The 25,905-nt window shown below is 43.8% G+C and overlaps 1 protein-coding gene across 4 annotated transcripts in view; it reads left to right on the top strand.

Moving 5' to 3' along the window:
• Positions 1-869: 869 nt before the first annotated feature.
• LOC139547932 (neurobeachin-like) overlaps positions 870-25,905 on the top strand; it is a 295,912-nt gene continuing 270,876 nt past the window's right edge. For all 4 annotated transcript variants that reach the window (XM_071357133.1, XM_071357132.1, XM_071357131.1 and 1 more), the window contains exon 1: positions 870-1,373. In XM_071357133.1, coding sequence (XP_071213234.1) covers positions 1,110-1,373 — 264 coding nt within the window. In that variant the 5' untranslated portion in view covers positions 870-1,109. The remainder of the gene's footprint in view (positions 1,374-25,905) is intronic.

The raw sequence follows: 25,905 nt of genomic DNA, 5'->3' as shown, positions 1-25,905 counted from the left end.
CGAGACACCAGGAGTCCTATTTACATAATGAAATAAAAGACAAGTAGACAGTCTTACTCTGATGTGTGTGTGTGTGTGTGTGTGTGTGTGTGTGTGTGTGTGTGCGCGCGCGCGTGTGTGTGTGTGTGTCAAATCAAATTAAATCACATACACATGTTTAGCAGATGTTATTGCGGGTGTAGCGAAATGCTTGTGTTTCTAGCTCTGACAGTGCAGTAATGCTGTCTGTGTTTGTGTGCGTGCGTGCGTGTCTTCTCTTTCTGATTTCAATTAAAAAAGGAAAGGTACAGTAATTCCGTATTTTTTATTTCCAACATTTGGTGCAGTAATGGTTAAACTGTTCAATAGAATGAATGATATACTACGGTGAAGCTGTCTGAAATGTTAAGAGTTGTGTCCTCCCATTGTATGACTCGTATAACTCAGAAAATTAGTCGCAAACGGCACCCTATTTAGTGCAAGTTTGACCAGAGCCTAGTGGACTATAAAGAGAAATAGAGTGCCACTTGTATTTAGGCTACCTGTAATAAAACAATTATTCAAACTACCCGCAAAGCTTTTCACAATGTAATCTTTAATAAAGTGCTTTCTCTATTGTGTTACTGGCACTTTCACTAAAAAGCTTTTGAGTAATATTTTCCTCCCTTCTATTGGCTACTGCTTTGATGAATTAAATTTAGACAGCAATACAACCACAAAAATGGACTGATTCACAATCAATTCAACTGTAAAGGCTTTGTTGAATCCCTTTAAAGTATTCTCTCCTAAGATTACATACACCTCATGTGACGCGCTTCTTCCCGCAGGCAGGGGGCAACATGACCGAGCCATAGCCTAGAGACCCTGCAGCGGTTGCGGCGCTGTTCAGCTTCAATCTGTTCAGATTAACAGAAAACGTCTGTGTACAGGGAAGGACACTGCTCGTTCTACCCTCAATAAATTATTACCAGATTGCGGTTCCTATTCGGGCACGGCAGAGAGAGTGGATGTAAACAATATAGGGGTTTCCCTTTCGTCAGGTTCTTCCAGAATATTCTATTTTGTATCCTAATTAATTGATGCAGTTGAACAGCGATTAAAGCAGGTGATATCGATCTGGTTGAAAGGACATGACAAGTGAGAGGCCGGCGGTGAAGATGCCGGGTGCTGTGTCTCTTTCGGACCATGAAATCCCCCCGGGTCATGGGCAGCAAGGGTGCTCTGGTACCGGGAAAATAATGGTATCTGGCTCGGGTTCTATGGTTCTACCGGGCGGGATAATCAACCCGCAGGTGCCCATCCGGAATATCAAGACGAAATTCGCGGTTCTGATCGGATTGATCCAGGTGGGGGAGGTTAGCAACAGGGATATCGTGGAGACTGTGCTCAACCTGGTAAGGAAATATAAACCATTTCAGAAACAGCATTTTACACATGTAACACAACATCATCAACACGCACAGAGCGCTACATTGTAGCACCATAATAAAGGGTACGGGTCTCAGTGGATGACTCGATGCCTGGCAAAACGGGGGTTGCTGCTGCTGCATGTGTTCTGTTCTGTACAGGTCTGATATTGTAGTCTAGAGACCATGTAACTAGAGATTACAGATAGGGTGTTATTAGAGATGGGGTTCATTCTTATTAGGGATTGAGGCATTACTCTGAACTCTTATGGAGTGTGACTGTTTCCTCATTGAGTTTGTGCTTGTTAGACAACACTTCAACATCTGAAGATGACAACTAACATAACATGACCCATTTGCAATATTTAGAACACACAGATCAGATACATGGTGCCCCGGTCTGATGTGGTGGATGGGACCACAGAAGGTGGGTCTGATGTGGTGGATGGGACCAAAGAAGGTGTCGCACTGGGCAAAAACTGGTTGAACCAACCTTGTTTCCACGTGATTTCAACCCCAAAATAAAAGTGACGTTGAATGAAGGTGGGAAAACTGATAGAATTTGTAAAAAGTCATCAATGTAAGGGCATTTCATATTTTTTTCACCCAAGTTTTTAACCTACATGACATGGTGACATTTGTTGTTGATTTCACGTTGAATTCACGTTAGTTGACAACTCAACCAAATGTAAATCAAAACTAGATGTTAAACTGACATCTGTGCCCAGTGGGGTGTGTCTGTCTGTCTCTGTCTGTATGTCTGTCTGTCTGTCTGTGTGTTCATGCATGTGTCTGTTTGTCTGTAGCAGGTACAGGGCAGAGATTTGTGTGGTCTGGCTGCTGGACCCATTCCACCTGTATGCTCTGTCATCACCAGGGGAACAAGAAACACACCAGATAGCCCCAGCACACTGACACGTCTCTACAGCCCCTCTGCATCAGATGCAGACTCATGCCATGGTGTTCACAGACTTACTTGACCCTTTTGCTCTGTGGTGAGCATAGCTCTTCCACAATACTTTATCAGCCACCACATTACAATCCATTATCATGACCATATGGACGCCAGGGATGGCAGTAGCTCAGATTGGAAACATGATATGAATGTTTACAGGAGATGGACCAATCTGTCAACAGCCTTCAGCTTAGTGGAGTTGAACTTGGCACTCAGTGTGAAATTGAGACTAAATTGTGATCATTTTCAATGGGGAAGATTCCTCTGTAGTGCAATAACATGGCTATGTCTTCAATATATGCTGATGTTATAATGGCTTTACAAAATACATTTCATTGATTGATTTGACATAGACGTGTATATAAGATGGAACCAGTCCATTCAATCATCATATTTCACTAATAGTTCCCATTTGGCCTCTTAGTCTTCCTGTCTAATATATCTGGGTAAATGGTGAAATATTATTCCTACTAGGCTATAGTTGTTTCATATGATAGCTTTCATTTGTAGAGAGATGTGTTGGATGGAAAATCTGTCTTTATTAACCATCATCCATCAACTCCTTGTAGAAGTGGAAATTGTAGTTGAGTCTCAAATGGCACCCTATTTCCTATATAGTGCACTATGTTTGACCAGAGCCCTATGGTCAAAAGTAGTGAACTATAGGAATAGAGTTCCATGTGTGAACCTACTGTGTTTCATGTGATGGTTTTTAGTGCTGCATGTCAGGAGGTGTGTTTTTAATGTGCCCCTGGTATGACGAGACAGTGTGTATGATAGTGAACAGTTCTGCATCGAGAACATTATATTTCCTTCTGAGTAATGTCTCCTGTCCTCTAACTAATGGTTCCATTAACACGTCTCTGTCATCAGGCAGGACAAACTACAGTATATGAGAACTAGAATGGATAGCATAACACTCAATTAGGGATTGTTAAAGAGCAAAAATGGAATCTAAAAAGGTGATTGCTGTAATGGAAAACAGACACAGGCAGGCTAGGGTAGAGATGTAGTATGCATCCCAAATGGCACCCTATTCCTTATACAGTGGACTACTTTTGACCAGTATACTATAAAGAGAATAGAGTGCTATTTTGTATGCAACATATGAGTGTGCAGGGCTGCATCTGTCTGTGATTCATATCCCCACAGTTCACTTGAGGTTGGATGAACACATACCGTAGCAGCACGATCTAAATTGGAGAGAGACAGTGGGATGGAGGGAACATTTTAGCATAATGCTAATATAATGCTAATCGTGTCTCTCCTGTATGTATGAATGAATGATTCAGAGGGTCAGGGCTCTGAACAGAGACCAGTCTGATTACAGAACAATGGAGAGAGAGACGTGGAGAGACAGAGAGCAGAGTCAAGTAGGATCAGGTTGACAATGATGAGTGGATGAAAGGAGGAGTAGGAAGATGTGGAGTAGGAGGGGAAGAGAGATATAGGTCAAGTTCCTGCCCGACTAGATTTGCAGGCGTTGCATTGAGTCAACCAATGGTTGAGTGCTATGTCGTCGTCATCGACTATGCAGTCGGGCATCAGATGGTGATATCATATGATGTGGTTAGCTGACATGTTAAAAATACAGTACCTATCCAGGAATTGTAAGATCTTGCATGCATTTGCAATGTATTTGGGAAGGAACTCGACCATAGTGATCTATCGTATGAGGCCTTGTAAAAACCTTGTACACATTATCTTGATGTGTACATGCATCCTGAACATATGGACTGGCATGTTGAATCTAGCTAGTGTTATGAATAACTAGGGTATTTTGGGGGGCAGGTTGCTAGATCAAATCCCCGACCTGACAAGTAAAAAATCTGTCGTTCTGCCCCTGAACAAGGCAGTTAACCCACTGTTCCTAGGCTGTCATTGTGAAAAATAATTTGTTCTTAACAGACTTGCCTAGTTAAATAAAAGGTTAAATATGGCTGAGAACTGAAGTTGGCCATCCCTCGATCTAGACTAGGCTATGTCCCAAATGGCACCCTATATAGTGCACTATGGGCCCTGGTCAAAAGTAGTACTGTACACTACAGTATAGAGAATAGGGTGCCATTTGGGATGCAACCTAGATGATGGAACACCACTCCTGGGTCTTAAAGGGCTAAACTCCATTCTGACACATCAACTGTACACTGTCCCGTGGAGGAGAATAATGAACCTCCTATCAGACAGATGCTACAACACTGTGTTGTGATGCTATAAGGCAGTATCCTGCCCCACGGTGCCACCTTCCATCATCTCAGCTCATTAAGCCTGGTTAGCTCGTTTATCTTCTCTATAGAAGCCAGTCTGAATAAAGCTGTAAATAAGATAACGTGTCATAATGAATTAAGTCTCCCCTCTAGGTGGGTTTCATTCAGCAGGGTAGCAAAACGTTTCGCAACGGAAAAAGTTTTGTAAACAAAAATTAACGTTTCTTATTGGAAAAGTTCAGGTCTGTTTTCTTCTGTTTGGTTTCTAGTGAATACTACCCAGGTATTTGATTGTTTAATGAGGGGTGAGATTAATCAGTACTTTTTCACTTAGCAACATTCAGATTCAGTGTTTAATAGTCACATGTACAGGGTTGCAGGTGTGATTGCTGGGTACAGTGAAAATCTTAGGCTTCGAGTACCAAGATGCAGGACTAAGTGAATTAAAATGATCTAAATGGTAATAAAAACAACAACAATATGAATATAAATAGCACTATATACTATGTACAATAACAACTGTAGCAGTGATGAATAAATAAGGCAGAGTAAAGTCTGTTGAGGGGGTGGGGGTAAATGACCATAGGGGGAGCAAAATGACCATTGAGGGAGTGTAGGGACAAAAAAAACAAAAAACCTGTTTTGATCAGCAATCAGCAGTCTGTTCTTCACCTGTAGTTTGTCCCAGCAGTTCATTAACACATCATGTTCATAAAGTGCTTCTCTGAAACCCAATAATGCTAAGATCAGGGACCAGTACACAGTGTATTGTCACGCCCTGACCTTAGAGATCCTTTTTATGTCTCTATTTGGTTTGGTCGGGGTGTGATTTGGGGTGGGTATTCTATGTTGTATTATTTGTATTTCTATGTTTTGGCCGGGTAGGGTTCTCAATCAGGGACAGCTGTCTATCGTTGTCTCTGATTGAGAACCATACTTAGGTAGCCCTTTTTCCCACCTGTCTTTGTGGGAAGTTGACTTTGTTTGTGACACATAGCCTTAAGCTTCACGGTTTGTTTTGTAGTGTTTATTGTTTTGTTCGGCGTCTTTTCATATAAATAAAGAAAATGTACGCTCACAACGCTGCACCTTGGTCCACTGCATTCAACGGCCGTGACAGAACTTGCCACCACCAACGCACCTCCAGTGATCCTCCTCGGCCCAGTATATCCTGCGCCAGCTCTGCGCACTGTGTCTCCGGTACGTCTGCATAGCCCAGTGCGTCCTGTGCCAGCGCCCCGCATTTGCAGGGTGAAGATAACCACCCAGCCAGGATGGGTTGTGCCAGCTCTAAGCTCGAGACCTCCAGTGCGCCTCCACGGCCCAGTGTATCCGGTGCCTCTGCCAAGGACAAGGCCTCCTGTGCCTCCCAGCCTGGTGAGCCCTGTGGCAGCTCCACGTACCAGACTGCCCATATGTCTCCTCACTCTATGTGATGATCCATGGCACAAAGCCTCCAGTAATGATCCATGGCATGAAGCCTCCAGTGATGATCCATGGCACGAAGCCTCCAGTGATGATCCATGGCACGAAGCCTCCAGTGATGATCCATGGCACAAAGCCTCCAGTGGTAATCCATGGCACGAAGCCTCCAGTGATGATCCATGGCACGAAGCCTCCAGTGATGATCCATGGCACGAAGCCTCCAGTGATGAGTCATGGCACGAAGCCTCCAGTGATGGTCCATGGCCCGGAGCCTGCAATAAGGATCCATGGCACGAAGCCTCCAGTATTTATCCGCGGTCCGGAGCCTGCAGCGACAGCCTCCAGTCCGGGGCCTCCAGCGACGGTCCCCAGTCCGGAGCCTCCAGCGACGGTCCCCAGTCCGGAGCCGCCAGCGAGGGTCCCCAGTCCGGGGCCTGCAGCGAGGGTCCCCAGTCCGGGGCCTGCAGCGAGGGCCCCCAGTCCGGGGCCTGCAGCGAGGGTCACCAGTCCGGGGCCTGCAACGAGGGCCCCCAGTCCGGGGCCTGCAGCGAGGGTCCCCAGTCCAGAGGCGCCACCAAAGTGGGGGGAGCCAGAGGTGGAGCGGGGTCTGCGTCCCGCACCGGAGCCGCCACCGAAGTAGATTCCCACCCAGACACTCCCCTATAGAGTCAGGTTTTGCGGCCGGAGTCCGCACATTTGGGGGGCGGTCCTTTCACGCCCTGGCCATAGAGAGGCTTTTATTCTCTATTTTGGTTAGGCCAGGGTGTGACTAGGGTGAGCATTTTAGTTTCTTTATTTCTATGTTTTCTGTTTCTATGTTTTGGCCGGGTATGATTCTCAATCAGGGACAGCTGTCTATCGTTGTCTCTGATTGGGAATCATACTTAGGCAGCCTGTTTTGCCACCTTAGTTGTGGGTAGTTGTCTGTGTTAGTGGCCTGTATAGCCCTAGTCAGCTTCACGTTTGTTTTTTTGTTGTTTCTTGTTTTGTTGGCGACATTTAAAAATAAAGGAAAATGTACGCTCACCACGCTGCACCTTGGTCCGGTCATTTCCACCCTGACGACGATCGTGACAGTGTATTCACATTAGCATATTATTGATATTACTGACTAGGTCAGAGAACTAGTCATCTAGAATATGATTATGATTTTGGTCAGCCACCGCAGAGCCCCATCACCATTCTGCCTGGCTGGTGGTGTCTCTGGGTGGCAGCTGGCACGTTGCCACACTTCATATCCCACATCTGTTTTACAGGGTGGCTGACAAGGTGAGGGATGGCTGGCTGATGGATGGATCAGAGGCTGCTACTGATAGATGCTGCAGTAGTCCTACAGTAACAATGTGATTGATGATGCAGTAGGACTACAGTAACAGTGTGATTGATGATGCAGTAGAACTACAGTAACAGTATGTTTGATGATACAGTAGTCCTACAGTAACAGTGTGATTGATGATACAGTAGGCCTGCAGTAAGTGTTATAGATGATGCAGTAGACCTACAGTAACAGTGTTATAGATGATGCAGTAGGCCTGCAGTAAGTGTTATAGATGATGCAGTAGGCCTACAGTAAGTGTTATAGATGATGCAGTAGACCTACAGTAACAGTGTTATAGATGATGCAGTAGGCCTGCAGTAAGTGTTATAGATGATGCAGTAGGCCTACAGTAACAGTGTTATAGATGATGCAGTAGATCTACAGTAACAGTGTGATTGATGATGCAGCTGCCCTACAGTAACAGTGTGATTGATGATGCAGCAGGCCTACAGTAACTGTGTTATAGATGATGCAGTAGGCCTACAGTAAGTGTGATTGATGATGCAGCTACCCTACAGAAACAGTGTTATAGATGATGCAGCTGGCCTACAGTAAGTATTATAGATGATGCAGTAGATCTACAGTAACGGTGTGATTGATGATGCAGCTGGCCTACAGTAACATTGTTATAGATGATGCAGCTGGCCTACAGTAACAGTGTTATAGATGATGCAGTAGGCCTACAGTAACAGTGTTTTAGATGATGCAGTAGGCCTACAGTAACAGTGTTATAGATGATGCAGTAGTCCTACAGTAAGTGTTTTAGATGATGCAGTAGTCCTACAGTAAGTGTTTTAGATGATGCAGTAGTCCTACAGTAACAGTGTTTTAGATGATGCAGTAGGCCTACAGTACATGTTTTAGATGATGCAGTAGGCCTACAGTAAGTGTTTTAGATGATGCAGTAGGCCTACAGTAAGTGTTTTAGATGATGCAGTAGTCCTACAGTAAGTGTTTTAGATGATGCAGTAGGCCTACAGTAAGTGTTTTAGATGATGCAGTAGAATTACAGTAAGTGTTTTAGATGATGTAGTAGGCCTACAGTAAGTGTTTTAGATGATGTAGTAGTCCTACAGTAAGTGTTTTAGATGATGCAGTAGGCCTACAGTAAGTGTTTTAGATGATGCAGTAGGCCTACAGTAAGTGTTTTAGATGATGTAGTAGGCCTACAGTAAGTGTTTTAGATGATGCAGTAGGGCCTACAGTAACATTGTGATGTGTAGCCTAACTGTGTTAGTGTACCAGCTTTATTAATCTACACGGCCCCAGGAGACCAGCCCCAGTGACCTTGCTGCTGCAGTAATATAAAAGTGTGTTTGAAATGGCTCCCTATATAGAGAATAGTGTGCCGTTTGGGATGCAGACAACGACAGCCCCATATTCATAAGGACCGCCCGTGCATTCAAGTCTAAGCACTCAGTCTCAGTGTAAGGATCACTATTTCTCATCTTTATATTTTCCTTGATTTAAGTTGAAATCTAAATGTAAATCAGTAATAGTGATGTGACTAATCTCAGGTTACTGTTTGTCACATGGCTTATGTCCTGTTGTCTAAACATGACAAAGCAGTGTCTGTACTTGCGTGTCTGTTTAAGATGTCATGCTGCTTGATAGTCTATACAGTTTGGGTATAAGAGCACAAGGCGAGACCCAGACGCAGGAGGCAGATGGTTAGAGTCCAAGGTGTTTATTAACAATACAAAGGGGTAGGCAAGAGAATGGTCGTGGACAGGCAAAAGGTCAAAACCAGTTCAGAGTTCCAGAGGTACAAAATGTCAGGCAGGCTCGAGGTCAGGGCAGGCAGAATGGTCAGGCAGGCGGGAATGGAGTCCAGAAAAACAGGCAAAGGTCAAAACCGGGAGTACTAGTAAGAGAGAATAGAAACGCAGGCACATGGGAAAAACACTCTGGTTGCCTTGAACATACAAGATGAGCTGGCACAGAGAGACAGGAAACACAGGCATAAATACACCAGGGAAAATAAGCCACACCTGGAGGGGGTGGAGACAATCACAAGGACAGGTGAAACAGATCAGGGCGTGACACTGGGAGCAGAGTTGAATGGTCAGAAATCCAGTATGTATTGGCCTACATCCCAAATGGAACCCTATTCCTTATATATTGCACTACATTTGACCTGGGTCCATATTTAGTAGTTCACTAAATAGGGAATAGGGTGCCATTAGGGGAACAAGCCTGGTCTGTCTGTATCTGTTATGTTTCTGGGTCATAATGCTTCTTAGTAAAGGAAACTTTTTAATGCGCCCTGCCCCCTGTAGCGCTACATACCTGTCTGGATTAGTAGCCTTTGACCGGCATTACAGAGAAAATACCAGGGTCGTGTCCCAAATAGAACCCTATTCCCTATATAGTGCACTACTTTTGAACAAGGTCCATAGGTCTCTGGTCAAAAGTAGTGCACTAGATAGGGAATAGGGTACCATTGGGATAGATCCCAGGCTAAGCACAAAATCAGCCTTGGAAACCAACACTGTGCAGCCTCTTATAATTTTCATTGAGCAACGTTCTGGAACTAACCACAATGGAACACCACAGTCCCTGTTTGGGCTTCATGCTGCTAGTTTTTCCCCCAAATCAATGTTTTGCAGAGAAAAGCAGTTTATTTTCTCGCAACAAACGTGTTACTGATGTTGATGTTTTTTGCCTGAGGCAAATTGAAACCTTCAGCCACATTTACTAGATGTACTTAGTTGGGCCATGATCTTTCAATTCCCATTAAAAGGCATATTGAGGTGATGAGGACATGGTTGATCACACGTTACAGCTTGGGAGACTTCTGTCCTGTTGTCTTGTGGAATTTGAGCTTCATAGAATTAAGTTAAACATTTACCTGAAGACATAGACATTCAGAACGTGTCTGAGGAATGGACAGACATATTTCAGCTTGTGTCAGCTCTTCACCCAGGAAGTAGACAACTGTCATCAGTCTGGAGGTTCTGATGACACTGCCAGAAAATAATGGTTACAACATGTAAACATGCCAATGGTATGTCACATATTAACATCCCCCTTCTCCCCATTGGCTGGGCCGGACTGTGAGTGTGATTGCATCTCAAATGGCACTCTTTTCCCTATATAGTCCACTTCTTTTGACCAGGGCTCTCATCTAAAGAAGTGCACTATGTAGAGAATAGGGTGTCATTTGGGACTGAGAGAGCTAGGGTCTGACGTGAAGAAACAGACATCACAGCTCCACATCTCTGGATGAAAACAGATGTTGTGTCAGTATGCATGTCTCTTTCATGATGTTACTTTCGTCAAGATAAATTATTTTCAAAAGACCAAAAGCTGGCTGACATATTTGAAACAAGCGTCTACTGTTACAACAGCCCTGTGGTGGGTTGTCTGTAGATAGATAGATCATAGATAGATGTGTGGTTGTATCAGATCTAGAGGGAATAGCTCCGTATCAATCAGGAGAGTTGGGGTTGATTTACCACTAACATTAACATCAGATCTCTGTTTAGCTCTGCTCAGCTCAGTGGAGATGGCTTCTGGGAGACTTCCCTCCTTCATCTTCTCCTGCTTCTCAGTTCAGATGCTTCTTTTTGTTTTTCACGGCAGGCATCTAAAATTCATGTTGTCCCAGTTTCTCTGGATCTCTGGATGAGTTTCTCTGGGTTAAAGCCATGTTGCCACACTGCTGCTGTTGCACTCTGGGACAGAGACATTCTCTCTCTCTCTCTCTCTCTTGCTCTCTCTCGTTTTCTCTCTCTCACTATGGGCTCATGTCTTGGATGGGGAAATGTGAGTCTTAAAAAATATTGTTGATTTTCAGAACACATCTCGACTCACATTGGGAATATTCATTCTCTAAACAACAATCCCTAACCCAGCAGGCCCTCTGAGCGTGTTTGATTGTTTTTAAATTCCCGCGGTTGGTTGAAGTTGAAACACTACAGTGGAGCCCTTGGGCTGCTGGGCCTGATCACAACACACATCAACCCTGTTCAATCTACTGACTAGGAATAAAGGAACGGTTATAGCAGCCAGCAGTATAGCCTTTTAATTAGGAACCACAGTCTGTCTGTGCTGTCTAGGGACAATCAATAACAGTGGAAATGCATAATAGTTGAAAAGAGAGCAGAGGGACTGGGGGGCTGCCCCCTTGACCTCCACTATGGTCATGCTGCTTGTCTGTCCCAGAGCAGCCTCCCGTTTGTCCCAGGCAGAAGGGATCAATCCTGGGTCGATGCAGCCAGAGTGACGGGGCAGAAGTAACATAGACCAGCCTGGTGGTGAGACAGAGCAGACCAGTAGGACTGTGACCCAAATGCAACCCTATTCCCTATAAAGTAGACCTGCCCGCAGTCCCACTGAAACCCTCCTGCCTTTGTTTGCATCTATTTGCATCTTGTTTACATCTATTTACATCTTGCTTACATATATTTACATCTTGTTTACATCTATTTACTACTTGTTTACATTTACATTTATTCCATAATAATTTGAAATGGGGAGGTAGTTTACAAGCCTCTCAGGGTTTTCTACCTTTCCTGCACATGCTCTTTTAGTTTTCCTTTTAAACTCTGATCACATTGTTTTGTATTTTCTTGTGTGAAAAAAAATCTACCAAAGCCTGTTTAGTCTGACATCTGTTTAGTTTAGACCTCTTCCTCTGTAGTGATCTGCCTTTTCATTCCAACTGCTCTCTATAGTGATGTCATGTGTAGGCCCTTTACATACCATGCTCCAGGTAATAGTGACAAATCTACACTAGCACTTTTGGAGCTAGGAACACAAGCATTTCACTACACCCGCAATAACATCTGCTAAATATGTGTATGCGACTAATAAAATGTTATTTTATTTGATTAGATTTTATTGACTATTTAGATCCTCTCTGCTACTGTGGGAGTCTGTGCATGTGTCTCAAATTGCACCCTATTCATTACATAGTGCACAACTTTTTACCAGGGCCCCAGTCAAAAGTAGTGCTTTATATAAGGAATAGGGTGCCATTTGAGAGATGGCAGCCAGTAGCTTTGGCCTCTTTGTGTTGTGTCCCTGTGTTGTGTTTCTGTGTGGTGTCTCTCTGTTGTCACTCTGTATTGTGTCTCTGTGTTGTCTCTCTGTGTTGTGTCCCTATGTTGTGTTGTGTCTGGGATGAAGTATCTGTGTCGCTGGAAACAAACCACTAAAGCCCAGAGGAGCTGTTAAAGAGATGGGCCACAAGCCACTGCAAAGGCCATGGATCTCTCTCTCTCTCTCTCTCTCTCTCTCTCTCTCTCTCTCTCTCTCTCTCTCTCTCTCTCTCTCTCTCTCTCTCTCTCTCTGTCTCTCTGTCTCTCTGTCTCTCTGTCTCTCTGTCTCTCTGTGTGTGTGTGTCGTTCATGCATGGTAACCCTGGAGAATTGCTGATGGGGGATTTTTTTGTCAGCTGCCTACATTAGCATGGCCCTGATGGAACATTATGTGCTCACTGCCTCCCCATATTAGCATAAGAGGGCTGTAGGCCCTGCCTCCCTGTTCTGGGCAATGGGGACCAGGGGCAAAGCTGGTAGGAAGAGGAGAGGAAATAGGGCTACAGATGGCTGGAGGGGGAGAGAAACAGAAGAGAGGAGGAGAGTAAAGGAGGAGAGGGGGGATATGGGGCTCTGGGGGACGAGATGGGGGCACAGCTGGCTTCTGTCTTGCAGGAGGAAGAGTGGAGAGGAGGAGGAGAGCAGGGAAAGGAGGAGAGGTGGGGGTGAGGATATGGCTGCTGCCTGCTGTCTTCCTAGAAGGAGAGGAAGAGGAAAGGAGAGGTGGGAGGTAGGAAGAGGAGAGAGGAGATGGGCTCTGTCATGGAGATAGGCTGCACTACGTCTATATCTGGAAATAGGGTGTTTGTTGGGATGCAGACAGTGTTTTTGTCAATACATTTTATAATACTTCTCTGTAGACATGAATAAAAAACTTAAACCCCCCCACCACAGGGAAGACAAAAAAGTTTTACATTAGCCACTTGGGTTTTAACTTGGTTATCTGCTGGGGTGGAGTAACAGAGTGTCTAAGTAATACAACCCACTGGGCACAGATGTCATTTCAATGTCTAGTTTTGATTTACATTTGGTTGAGTTGTCAACTAATGTGAATTCAACGTGAAATCAACAAAACATTTTACATGTCATTGGATTTAGGTTAAATGTTGGGTGAAAAAAAGACTACATTCCCTTACATTGATGATTTTTTGCAAATCCAATGATTTTTCCACGTAGGGAGGATTATTTAAGATACATCAATCCCTCTAATTACCTCTTTAAACACATTTTTTCTCACCTTCTTCTCCCTCCATCTCAACTATCATCGACTGCTTCTGTCTGGAAATAGATATGCATATTTATGCTAATGAGGCATCCAGGGCATGTAAGTCATCTCGGGCTGTGACAATACCAGTATCGCAATAAAACACGAGGCAGACCAAACTCTTTTGTCCTTTAAAAACCTGCTGTATGCAATATTGTGTGCTATAGAGTACCACAGTATGAGTTATAATACCCATGAATCCTACCGGTAAACAGGGAAATGGTTCCAACCGTTTTTTTCATTTTTCCCATAGGGTTTTTTAGAAACACTTAAAATAAGGGCTGTGTTCCGTGTAGACTTACCTTGGCGTGGCGTTTTGATAACTGTGTAAATCTCTCTATGTCAAGGTGACTTTTATCAATATTTATGCTTGTACTTTTGACTAGTGATGGCGCCGGAGGGGAGGGCTGCCGTCTTATTGGCTCTAAACCAACCGTGCTATTTTGTTTGTTTTTTCGCGTTGTTCGTAACTTGTTTTGTACATAATGTTGCTGCTACCGTCTCTTATGACCCAAAAGACCTTCTGGACATCAGAACTGCGATTTCTCACCTCAAACTGGACAAAGAGTTCTTCTTCTTCAATGAGTACTGCTGCTCTTTAATCATTTGTTATTCTTATCTCTTACTTTGTTTTTGGTATTTTCTTAACTGCATTGTTGGTTAAGGGCTTTTAAGTAAGCATTTCACTGTCAGGTCTACTACACCTGTTGTATTCGGCACATGTGACAAATACAATTTGATTAGACTTATTTACCCCCCAAAATGAAACGCTAATTAGCTGCTAATGGGGTATCAGAAAGAACTAGAAATGCAATGATAATCTAGACGAGACGGCCAAATCGAGTCAAAGGTAAGAATCTCTGGATTAGCTATCTAATGTTAGCTAAATGTAGCAATGAATAAAGTAGCTACATTTCTTTAAATGACCAATACTGTGAACTGTCTTGTGCACGTTTATCAAACATCACGCCACGGTAAGCCTAAACAAAACACAGCCCTTATTTGAAGAGTTTCTAAAATCCCCTAAAATAAGGGTGGAAAAGCGATTTGAACCGTTTCCCTGTTTGACCGCTAGGTTTTATGGGTATTATGACACCTCCACTTTGGGGCTCTATAGCTTGAAAATAAATAAATGTGACTCTGGATGACAACATAATGATGTTTTCCTAAAGAACTCAAATCCGCTTTGTGTTTTGTTTCCACACAATAACACTGTTTAGACACGTCTGTGTTATGAAACTGCTGATTCCAGTGTCATTTAATTCCAGTTTGCCTCTAACTAAGATATGTGGCTCATACATATATTCATGAGAGAGTAATGGACAATTGAACATGTTCCATTCCCATAGTTTAATTAAGAAAATGTAGGATTTCAGCTTGGCAGCCCTGTGGTTATTTATCCCCTTATTGCCTATTGTTCTGTTTTGAGCTGCAAGGCATAGGATCCGTCTCAAATGGCACTCTATTCCCTATGCACACTATTTTTGACCAGGGCCCATAGGGAATAGGGTTCCATTTGGGACACTTCCTCAACCAGTATAGAGAGAAATAACAAGGATTTATACTGTTGTATTATACAAAAGAGAAACAAGGCTACAGGTGTAGGATCTTAAGCTGATTAATATTTTGTTGCTGTGAATTTTCCTGCCCAGAAGGAAATGCAAACTTGTAGTGTATTTGAGTTTTTAAGGCTTCTAAAGTTTGTCATTTCCACTTTGAAATATCAGACTTGATTTGCTCTAACAAAAAATGTATCAACCCCAAGAAAAATGTCAATTTATTATATTACACATAATAATTCCAATTTCCTGTTGCTGCAGGATTATTTTCCTGCTGTAGCAAACTGGCTCAAATTAAGATCCTGCATCTGTATGTGACTCTATAATATTTCTTATCGTGAATGCTGCAGACCTCTTATAGCATAATGGCTGTAACAGTGCCATAGTCCTTCAGTGTTAGGAGCATGTTTCATTCTCTGCCAGTTGGGACTGAGATGAGAAAACGGATTTGGGTCCAATGTTTTCTCTCATCTAGACAATCCGTTTTCCATATGGAGATGTTCCTATCTAATTTTTGGGGTTATTGTTGCAGCGCTGAAAAGCACATGGCACATTTCCAGGCTTCTGACAGAAAATCCCTCAATCTTTGGAGAGGCGTGAATATGTCTGCCCCAATTCTGGGCATTATGATGATAGTTTCCTACTTCTGGGCTCAGTGAAGAAGGTCTGCGCTCTGCATCATCTCTGCACTCTTAGAAACAAAGGTTCCGAAAGGGTTCTTTAGCTGTCCCCATAAGAGAACCCTTTTTGGTTCCAGGTAGAAGCATTTTGGGTTCCATGTAGAACCCTCTGTGGAAAGGGATCTACATTGAACCCAAAACGGTTCTACTTGGAAACCAAAACAGTTCTACATGGAACCAAAAGGATTCTACCTGGAACCAACAATGGTTCTCCTATGGGGACAGCCGAAGAACCCTTTTAGGTTCTAGATAGCACCTTTATGGTGGATGCTTCAGTGTGTGTGTGTGTGTGTGTGTGTGTGTGTGTGTGTGTGCTAGGGCTTTGTGGTAGTGACAGATAAACTGAATAACTCAACCCAGGTTGTGTTTCTCCCACTGCTCCCCAGAGAGCTGTGTTTCTGGTGGCAGGAAGCCAGCTGGCCTGGTGCTCTCTATGCGTCACAAATGACACCCTATTCCCTATGTTGTGCACTACTTTTGACCATATCACTATGGGCCCTGGTCAAAAGTAGTGCACTATGTGAGTAACAGGGTGTCATTTGGGATGCGCTCTCTGATGCTCTGACCTCTGTTGACCTTGGAGTAACAACACGTCTTACAGACTGGAGATTGGGTAGAGTAGCAACAGAGAACATGCAGTAAATAGGCCTGGAAATAAGTTTTCTTTAGGTTAATTAAAGCACTTTTTCCCAACTCCAGTCCTCAAGACCAACTCATCTGATTCAACTCATTGAGTGCTTGGTGATTAGTTGGCAAGTTGAATCAGGTGTGCTTGTCTGGGGCCACAACAACAATGTGTGCTGTTGGTGGTACTGGATGACTGGAGTTGGGAAACGGTCTCTCTCTCTCATCCCCAGAGCACCAGAGGAGGACCAAACCATATTAGGATGGCTCAGAGGATTAGAGGCTTCTCTGCAGAAACATCACACTGCATTGACACATCCTTGGCTTGCTCTGAGGCATTTCCGTCACACACTGAGAGTGGCTAGCCTAGCCACACATATCTGCTGCCAGCTTGATGTTACCAATGACAATAGGAAGTATGTCTCATCAGAGAACAGCGTCTTGTCATATTGTGGACATTGTTAACATCTCCGGTCAACAGAGGATGTGTCCCAAATGGACGAGAACGTTTCACCAGAACCCCATATAGTGTACTACTTTTGACCATGGCCCATCCACCATTTGGGACACAAACTGAGGCTTCATAACCATCCATGAGAGCTGGGGGACGTTGTGTGTTCTATCTAAACACCTCAGTGTTTTAATTAACACAGACTTAGTACTGTTTAGACTAGCTTCTTGTCTTAAATTGTAACCTCTTCTCAGGCTGTCTATGTTCAGCTGAAGACACAGGAGGCCTCGACACCTCCTGCTTTAAACAGAATACAGAGTCTCTATGGAAGTAATAGTCCTGCTCTGTATACAGAGGGGGCATCCCAAATGGCACCCTATTCCCTATATAGTGCACTACTTTTGACCAGAGCTCAATTGGCCATGGTTAATAGTAGTGCACTATATGGGGAATAGGGTTTCATTTGGGTTGCAGTCACTGATGTCATAGGATAGGTTCCTGCTATCTGCTGTATGTCTGTCTGTCTGTTCTGGAAGTCTGGGACATCCCTCACCTGGGTGTGTTAAACTATGAACACTGACCAAATTTGTAAGCTACTGTCTGTCTGTCTGTTCAGGCTCTGTCCCTCAGGCCTCACACTCCTGTTCTCATAGAGAATTGAAGAAAGAATAAACCATATCCCATGAAGGTTACAGCACAGACCTGATTACAGTTATAACCATGTACCCCTGCCTATTACCATCCCACATTCCCCCATCCCAGAGTGTCCTCTCCTGACTGACTCCCAGCTGAGTAATGTTCTGTTCAGCCCTGGCTCCAACCACCTGCAGGCCTCTGAGCTGACTGGCCTCATTGACTTGTAGTGCAGGTTGTCTGTGGAGTGTGTGCCTGAATTGCCAATGAGAATATCTGTAGTGACAGGTGGAAGTGTTTGAGTCTGGCCAGCTTCGCCCTGCATGCTGAGGAAAGGAGCTGCATTCTGAAATCAGCCGAGGAGCTGATCTGGGTCCTGAGTTCAACTGTCTGTCTGGCTTCACAATGGGTCTGTTCTGTTATTGTCGATTGTGTTCCAAATAGTACCCTATTCCCTATATAATGGTTCCCTATAAACCCTATAGGCCCTGGTCAAATAGGCCCTATAGGCCCTATATTGGGATCAAAGCGCTGTATAAATCCAATTAATTATTATTATTTGAGGCATAGCCTTTTTCTGTTATGTTTCAAAATGGATCTGTTCTCTTATCATGATCAAATCAAAGAAAATTGTATGTGTCACATGCGCCGAATACAACAGGTAGACCTTACCGTGAAATTAAGGAAGTATAAAAATATTGTTATAAAATAACAATAACGAGGCTATATACAGGGGGTACCGGTACCGAGTCTGTCACGACTTCCGCCGAAGTTGGTCCCTCTCCTTGTTCCGGCGGCGTTCGGCGGTCGAAGTCACCGACCTTCTAGCCATCGCTGATCCTCTTTTCATTTTCCATTGGTTTTGTCTTGTCTTCCATCACACCTGGTTCCAATTCCATCAATTACATGTTGTGTATTTAACCCTCTGTTCCCCCCCATGTCCTTGTCGGTAATTATTTATTGTAGTGCTTATGCATGGTGTGCTGGTATTTACCGGGTTTTGTTTGACCCATTTATTGTATTGTTCTGTTGACGGTGGTTTATGGATATTAAACGACACCGTTGTAAATCAGTTTTCGCTCTCCTGCGCCTGACTTCTCTGCCGCCAGTACGCACCTAAATACAGAGTCAATGTGTGAGGGTACAGGTTAGTTGAGGTAATTGAGATAATATGTACATCTAGGTCGGGGTAAAGTGACTATGTATAGATAAAAAAACAACGAGTTACAGCACTGTTAAAAAAAAGGGGATGTCAATGCAAATAGCCCGGGTAGCCATTTGAGTATGGCTACACGGTGTGCTCGGGAGTGTATGGCTACCCAGTGTGCTCAGTCCACGATCATCTCCTTTGTCTTGATCACGTTGAGGGAGAGGTTGTTGTCCGGGCACCACACTGCCAGGTCTCTGACCTCCTCTCTATAGGCTGTCTCATCGATGTTGGTGATCAGCCTACCACCGTTGTGTCGTCGGCAAACTTAATGATGATGTTGGAGTTGTGCTTGGCCACACTGTCGTGTGTGAACAGGGAGTACAGGAGGGGACCCCGTGTTGAGGATCAGCGTGGCAGATGTGTTGTTGCCTAACCTTACCACCTGTGGGCAGCCCGTCAGGAAGTCCAGGATCCAGTTGCAGAGGGAGGTGTTTAGTCCCAGGGTCCTTAGTCCCAGAGTCACGATCATATCAAGACTGAGGGGAAAACATTTGACTTCAGAATGGTTAGATAGAAGCATTCTGGACTGATCTACTGCATTTGCAGCGAATACAACACATTTAAACGAACAACTTATGATATAAAGGCTTTATAGAGCATTCATAAACATAACAAATATGCCTCACAAAGCAGCAAAAGCAACATTAGCCTGAAGATGTGACTAGCTATCTCCATCTCAAAGGAAGCCTGCATGTATTTTCCTTGGCTGTGCAGCCCAGGGCCCGTATCCACAAAGCGTCTCAGAGTAGGAGTGCTGATCTAGCATCAGTTTTTACTTTTGGATCATGAAGAAAAAGATTGTATGGACAGATCCTAGATCAGCACTCCTACTCTGAGACGCTTTGTGGATATGGGCCCAGATATCTCTCCAGAGGCTCAGTTTTAAGCCTGCTGCTACTAGGCTGTTATCACAGAGAACAGTCTCTGCCTGGTTCTGGTTCTATTGGGCCTGATGTTCCCTGGATGTTCCCATCCAGGCCTCTTTCTCTCTCTGCCTTGTATTCTATTGTCACAGTGTCTCTGTTGGCTGTCCTTGTATACACGCACGCACACACACACACTGTGCTGTCCATTCTGCCGATTATCTGTCTCCTCTTGTCTCTCTGTGGGGATCAGCAAGCTCTGAGAAGAGGTGTGTGTGTGTGTGTGTGTGTGTGTGTGTGTGTGTGTGTGTGTGTGTGTGTGTGTGTGTGTGTGTGTGTGTGTGTGTGTGTGTGTGTGTGTGTGTGTGTGTGTGTGCGCAGATCTCCTAACTGGCTGAAACCGTGCTCTGTGTTCCGCTTCCAGGAGATAGAGGGGAAGAAAGTTCAAACAACAAAGCTTCAGTGTTTTTATTATTCAGATCGGGTGGAAAAATGTTAAGATAATATTACAGTCGACAAGTATTCTTTACATGTGCCTTGATGTTATTAAATTCTGAGTCAATCAAAACAATAAACACATTTAATGTTGTTTTGAAAACAAATTCATTAGCTAGTAGCTCATGCAAAATATAAACGTTTGAGAGTGTGACATAAAATGTACACTGAGTTTACAAAACATTAAGAACTCCTTCCTATTATTGAGTTACACCCCCTTTTGCCCTCAGAACAGCCTCAATTCATCAGGGCATGGACTCTACAAGGTGTCAAAAGTTCCATAGGGATGGTGGCCCATGTTGACTCCAATGATTCCCACAGTTGTGTCAAGTTGGTTGGGTTTCCTTTGGATGGGGAAAAACCCAGCAGAGTTGCAGTTCTTGACACACTCAAACCGGTGTGCCTGGCACCTACTACCATAACCCGTTCAAAGGCACTTAAACCTTTGGTCTTGCCCATTCATCCTCTGAATGGCACACATACACCATCCATGTCTCAAGGCTTAAAAATACCTCTTTGACCTGTCTCCTCTCCATCATCTGCACTGATTGAAGTGGATTTAACAAGTGACATCAATAAGGGATCATACCATTCACCTGGTCAGTCTATGTCATGCAAATAACATTTCCTAATGTTTTGTACACTCAGTGTATACTGTGTTAATAATTAAAGGACCTTTAAATACGTCCTTCGGTTTTTTATTTAATTTAATCCACTAGTGTCAGGGCAGTGACCATTAGACTGATTATAATGCTTCATTCTATAGCTAGAGGTCTCCTGATATCTCCAGGCGTGATAAGTATAATTTTTGTCTTAATCTGTTGTTGTCTAGTGCTGTCTTTTTGCTACGTAGCTAGGGCCATCTACTTTAGGTGCTGCCTGTCTTCCCAGTAGCCTACTTGGGGTGTGTGAACTGTTACCTGCTATCAACTTGCTGATGACTCTTGACACATCAACCAGAATTAAGGGGCAGGGCAATTTGTGAATGTTGTTGTCTTCATAATCAGCGGTTGTATTGGAAGGGGAGTGGTTTATCCTATCCTAGGCAATCAACAATTAGTTATGGGTGGTGTGCTATTCACATCTGCAATGAAATGATTAGTGTTAGTACTTCAGTCTCCTCTGTTTAATCAGCGGCAGTTTCGTCGCAAAACTAAGATCGTTGCCACAGACGGTTCTGCCGAGTTTTTCTGCCGAGTTATTTGAGGAAGGAAAGAGAAGAAGGCTCCACACCACTCTCTCACTTGAGTATCTTAACTAGTTATTTTCTGATTTAATTTCACTCTTTTGTAGCTTTTGTGGCAACTATGTGTGTGTTTTCTATACCTGTTCACTCCTCTCCCTGTAGGCTTTACAGACACTACCCCCACACCTTGGCTGCAACCCTTCTAATTTAGTGTACCCTGCGCGCACAACCCATGTGGAATTCCTGGTCTCTAGCAGCTTTTGGAACTGCCGATCTGCAGTCAAGAATGCAGAGTTCATGTCAGCCTATGCTGCCCTTCAGTCCCTTGACTTTTTGCCCCTGACAGAGACATGGATCACCTCAGAGAACACTGCTGCTCTCTCTTCATCTGACTACGTTTCTCATAATCCAAGAGCATCTGGTCATTGCGGTGGTGGCACAGGGCTACTCATTTCTCCTAAATGGAGATTTCTTTTCCCCCTCACTTACCTGTCCATCTCCTCATTTGAATTCCATGCTGTCACTGTCACTTGACAACAATGTTAAGCTTGAGTGGACATCTGTCGCCCATCAGGTGCCCTTAGAGTTCCTCAATGAGCTTGACACCTTGATAAGCTAATTTCCTAACGATGGCTCACCACTCATTGAAATGGGTGACTTTAACACCCCCAACGTCTGACTTCAATGAGTTTCTTTCCACTCCTTTCCTCTTTTGACCTCTCCCTTTCCCAGTAACCTCCCACTCACAAGGCAGGCAATACTCTTGACCTCATCTTCACTAGAAGTTGCTTGCTTACTAATCTCACTGCAACCCCCCTCCATGTCTCTGGTCACTACTTTGTTTGCTTTTCTCTCCAACTCTCTTCCAACCGTACCCACTCGGGCCCTACTCAGATGGTCATGCGCCGCTGCAATCTTCACTCTCTCTCTCCTGCTACTCTCTCCTCTTCTATCTTACCCTCTCTTCCTCCTACTAAATCCTTCTCCCTACTATCTGCTGACTCTGCCTCTTTGACCAGATGCGCCTCCCTTTCTGTATCCTTTGAGTTGCACTGTCCCCTTTCCTTCCGGGCCGGCTTGACCCTCCCCTCCTGCCCCGTGACTCATTGCGAGCTTATAGAACAGGGCTGCGGGTGAGTGAGTGAAAATGGAGGAAAATTAAACTTCCAGAAGTACCTATCCTCCTCTCACTCCCTCCTCTCTACCTTCTCTTATTCTGTATCCACTGCTAAAGGCACGTTCAATCACTATACATTTTCGAACTTCTGCCTCTAACCCTAGGAAACTCTTCCCCTCCCTCCTTAATCCTCCACCCCATCCTCCTCCCTCTCAGCGGACGACTTTGTCAACCACTTTGAAAAGAAGGTTGACAACGTCCGCTCCTCATTCACTCAGCCTATTGAGTCCACTTGTCCGACTCACACTGAGCTACCCTACGCCTTGACCTCTTTTTCCCCTCTCTCTCCAGATGAAATACTGCGACTAGTGAGGTCTGGCTACCTGACAACCTGTCCTCTTGACCCCATCCCCTCCTCCCTTCTCCAGACCATCCCTGGAGACCTTCTTCCATTCCTCACTTTCCTCATCAACTCATCCCTGACCACTGGCTGTGTCCCCTCTGACTTCAAAATGTCCAGAGTCGCTCCCCTCCTCAAGAAACACACAACACTCTACCCCTCTAACGTCAAAAACTGCAGAACGGTACCCCCATAGAGACTGCCGGTACCCCTTCTTTCTTGTCTTTCCAAAACCCTTGAGCGTGCTGTCTCTGACCAACTCTCTCGATATCTTTCTCAGAACGATCTTCTTGAACCTAACCAGTCAGGCTTCAAGGCTGGTCACTCAACCGAGACTGCTCTTCTCTGTGTCACGGAGGCTCTCCACACTGCCAAAGCTGACTCTCCTTTGTTTTCATTCTTCTAGATGTAAACTCAGCAAGAAAAGAAACGTCCCTTTTTCAGGACCCTGTCTTTCAAAGATTATTTGTTAAAATCCAAATAACTTCACAGATCTTCATTGTAAAGGGTTTAAACACTGTTTCCCATGCTTGTTCAATGAACCATAAACAATCAATGAACATGCACCTGTGGAACGGTCGTCAACTTCTAATGGCTGAATCCCGCTACCGGGATCGATATGACAACAGCCAGTGAAAGTGCAGGGCGCCAAATTCAAACAACAGAAATCTCATAATTAAAATTCCTCAAACATAGATGTGTCTTATACCATTTTAAAGGTAATCTTGTTGTTAATCCCACCAAAGTGTCCGATTTCAAATATGCTTTTCAGTGAAAGCACTACAAACGATTATGTTAGGTCACCACCAAACCACAATAAGCACAGCCATTTTTCCAGCGAAATATAGCAGTCACAAAAAGCAGAAATAGAGATAAATTAATCACTAACCTTTGATTATCTTCATCAGATGCAAATTAATTACTTAAAAATCATACACTGTGATTTTCTGGATTTTTGTTTTAGATTCTGTCTCTCACAGTTGAAGTGTACCTATGATAAAAATTACCTGCAGGAAAACCTGAAAAATTGGCAGTGTATCAAATACTTGTTCTCCCCACTGTACTTACATGTACATATTCTCATTCACCCCTTTAGATTTGTGTGTATTAGGTAGTTGTTGGGGATTGTTAGATTACTTGTTAGATATTACTGCACTGTCGGAACTAGAAGCACAAGCATTTCGCTAGACTTGCATTAACATCTGCTAACCATGTGTATGTGACAATTTGATTTATTTCAACCAATCATCAGTCATTTGTGTCAGTGCAGTGCATGTTGAGTGCCCTTCTCTATAAGCATGCTGAAAGCCTGTTGTTATTTGTTTACAAAGAAATAGCATTGTATTTTTTCCAACAGTTTGCTAAGAACTGGCAGCAAGCTGATAGGTCTGATGTTAGAACCAGTAAAGGTCGCTTTAACACTCTTGGGTAGCGGAATTACTTTGAGTTCCCTCCAGGCCTGAGAACAAAGACTTTCCATCGTCAGTAGCTTTCCATCTAAGTTGTCAATGCCAAGAGGTTTGTTATTATTGATCGATAACAATACTTGTTCAACCTCTCCCACACTAACTTTACAAAATTCAAACTTGCAATGCTTTTCTCTTCAAAGAGGATTTTAAATAATCCCACTTCACCCCCCCCCCCCCGCTCTAAATTTGCTGAAAGCTACTTTATTAAGAATAAATGTACTTACTGTGATGTGTGGTTGTCTCACCTAGCTATCTTAAGATGAATGCACTCACTGTAAGTTGCTCTGGATAAGAGTGTCTGCTAAATAATTAACATGTAAATGTAAACATACTGGTCATCATCTCTCAATGGGGAGAGTAGTATAACATCAGAGTAGTGCACTATTAGGGAATAGGATGCCATCTGGGACATACCCTGACTCGTATTTCCTGCCAGGATTGCAGGTCTGATGAACATGCAATATATATATGAGCATTAGCATAATAGTCATCATAATTATTCCAGTTCAGTGAGAACCATAAACCAGACTTTTTACTAGGGCTGTCCCCGACAAAAACACATCTTGGTCGACTGAGAGTTGTTTGTTCTTTAGACCAATCGATTGGTCAAAATGTTTAAACGTGTATTTTTCCATATATAGACACATTCTATTTATTGTTTACTCTAATTATTCAATGGTTGCTTTATTTTATTTTAGAAAGTAAAATGTTTGATTTCATTTCAAATCATGAATGACTCATATTGTAATGTCTGCTTCCAACTCACACCCTCAAACACAAAGATCCCCTGAACGCAGCTCACTTTCCAGCCCACTTTCCAGCTCACACCCTCAAACACCTAGATCCCCTGAATGCAGCTCACTTTCCAGCCCACTTTCCAGCTCACACTCTCAAACACATAAAACCCCTGAACGCAGCTCACTCTCCAGATCCCAATCACCTGAATTCTGATCACCTGTTCACACACCTGTAAGTCATTATCACACACTTTTTATTTCAGTTCTTTGCACCCCATCACTGTGAGGTATTGTTTGTTTTGTGACACACGTCTTTCGGAGCGCTGTTTTTCCCGTGATTTACTCCTCCCGTGTATGATAGTTTTTGCCTGCCTCACTAACAACGCCTTTTGACTATTCCCTGCCTGTACTTTAGCCTATTGGATTTCCTGTCATCTACCTATTGCCTGATCTCCCGGACTACGTTACTAGCCTTTTCCCTGCCTGTACTGTTTCCCTTTTGGACCTCCTTCGTATGACCTTCTGCCTGCCCCTAGACCCAGCTACCTGCCTCCTCCTGTGGTCCTTTGCAATGTAAACACTTGCTGCGCCCTGCGCTTGAAACCAGCTCCCCCCCTCTGTCTCCCCTCTCTGTCTCCCCTCGTGTTCGTTACACATATGCTGTGTGATGACATGAACAAATGATTGATTGATACAGTAGTCTATATAACTATTGAAATATATGTCTAAGTAAGTTATGGTATTAAGACTCAACAGGATGCATTCTTTGGCCTACAGGTCAATGGTGGTTATACAAGGTTGCTATACTAAGCCTACTAATGATAATGACATTACTAATTATGATGATAGTGGTAGTAGTAGTAGCAGTAATAACAATAAGGA

Source organism: Salvelinus alpinus, chromosome 21 (genome assembly GCF_045679555.1).
Source record: "Salvelinus alpinus chromosome 21, SLU_Salpinus.1, whole genome shotgun sequence".
NCBI lineage: Eukaryota > Metazoa > Chordata > Actinopteri > Salmoniformes > Salmonidae > Salvelinus > Salvelinus alpinus.
The sequence above is the reverse complement of the archived record's forward strand: the minus strand, read 5'-3'. Positions and strand labels throughout refer to the sequence as shown.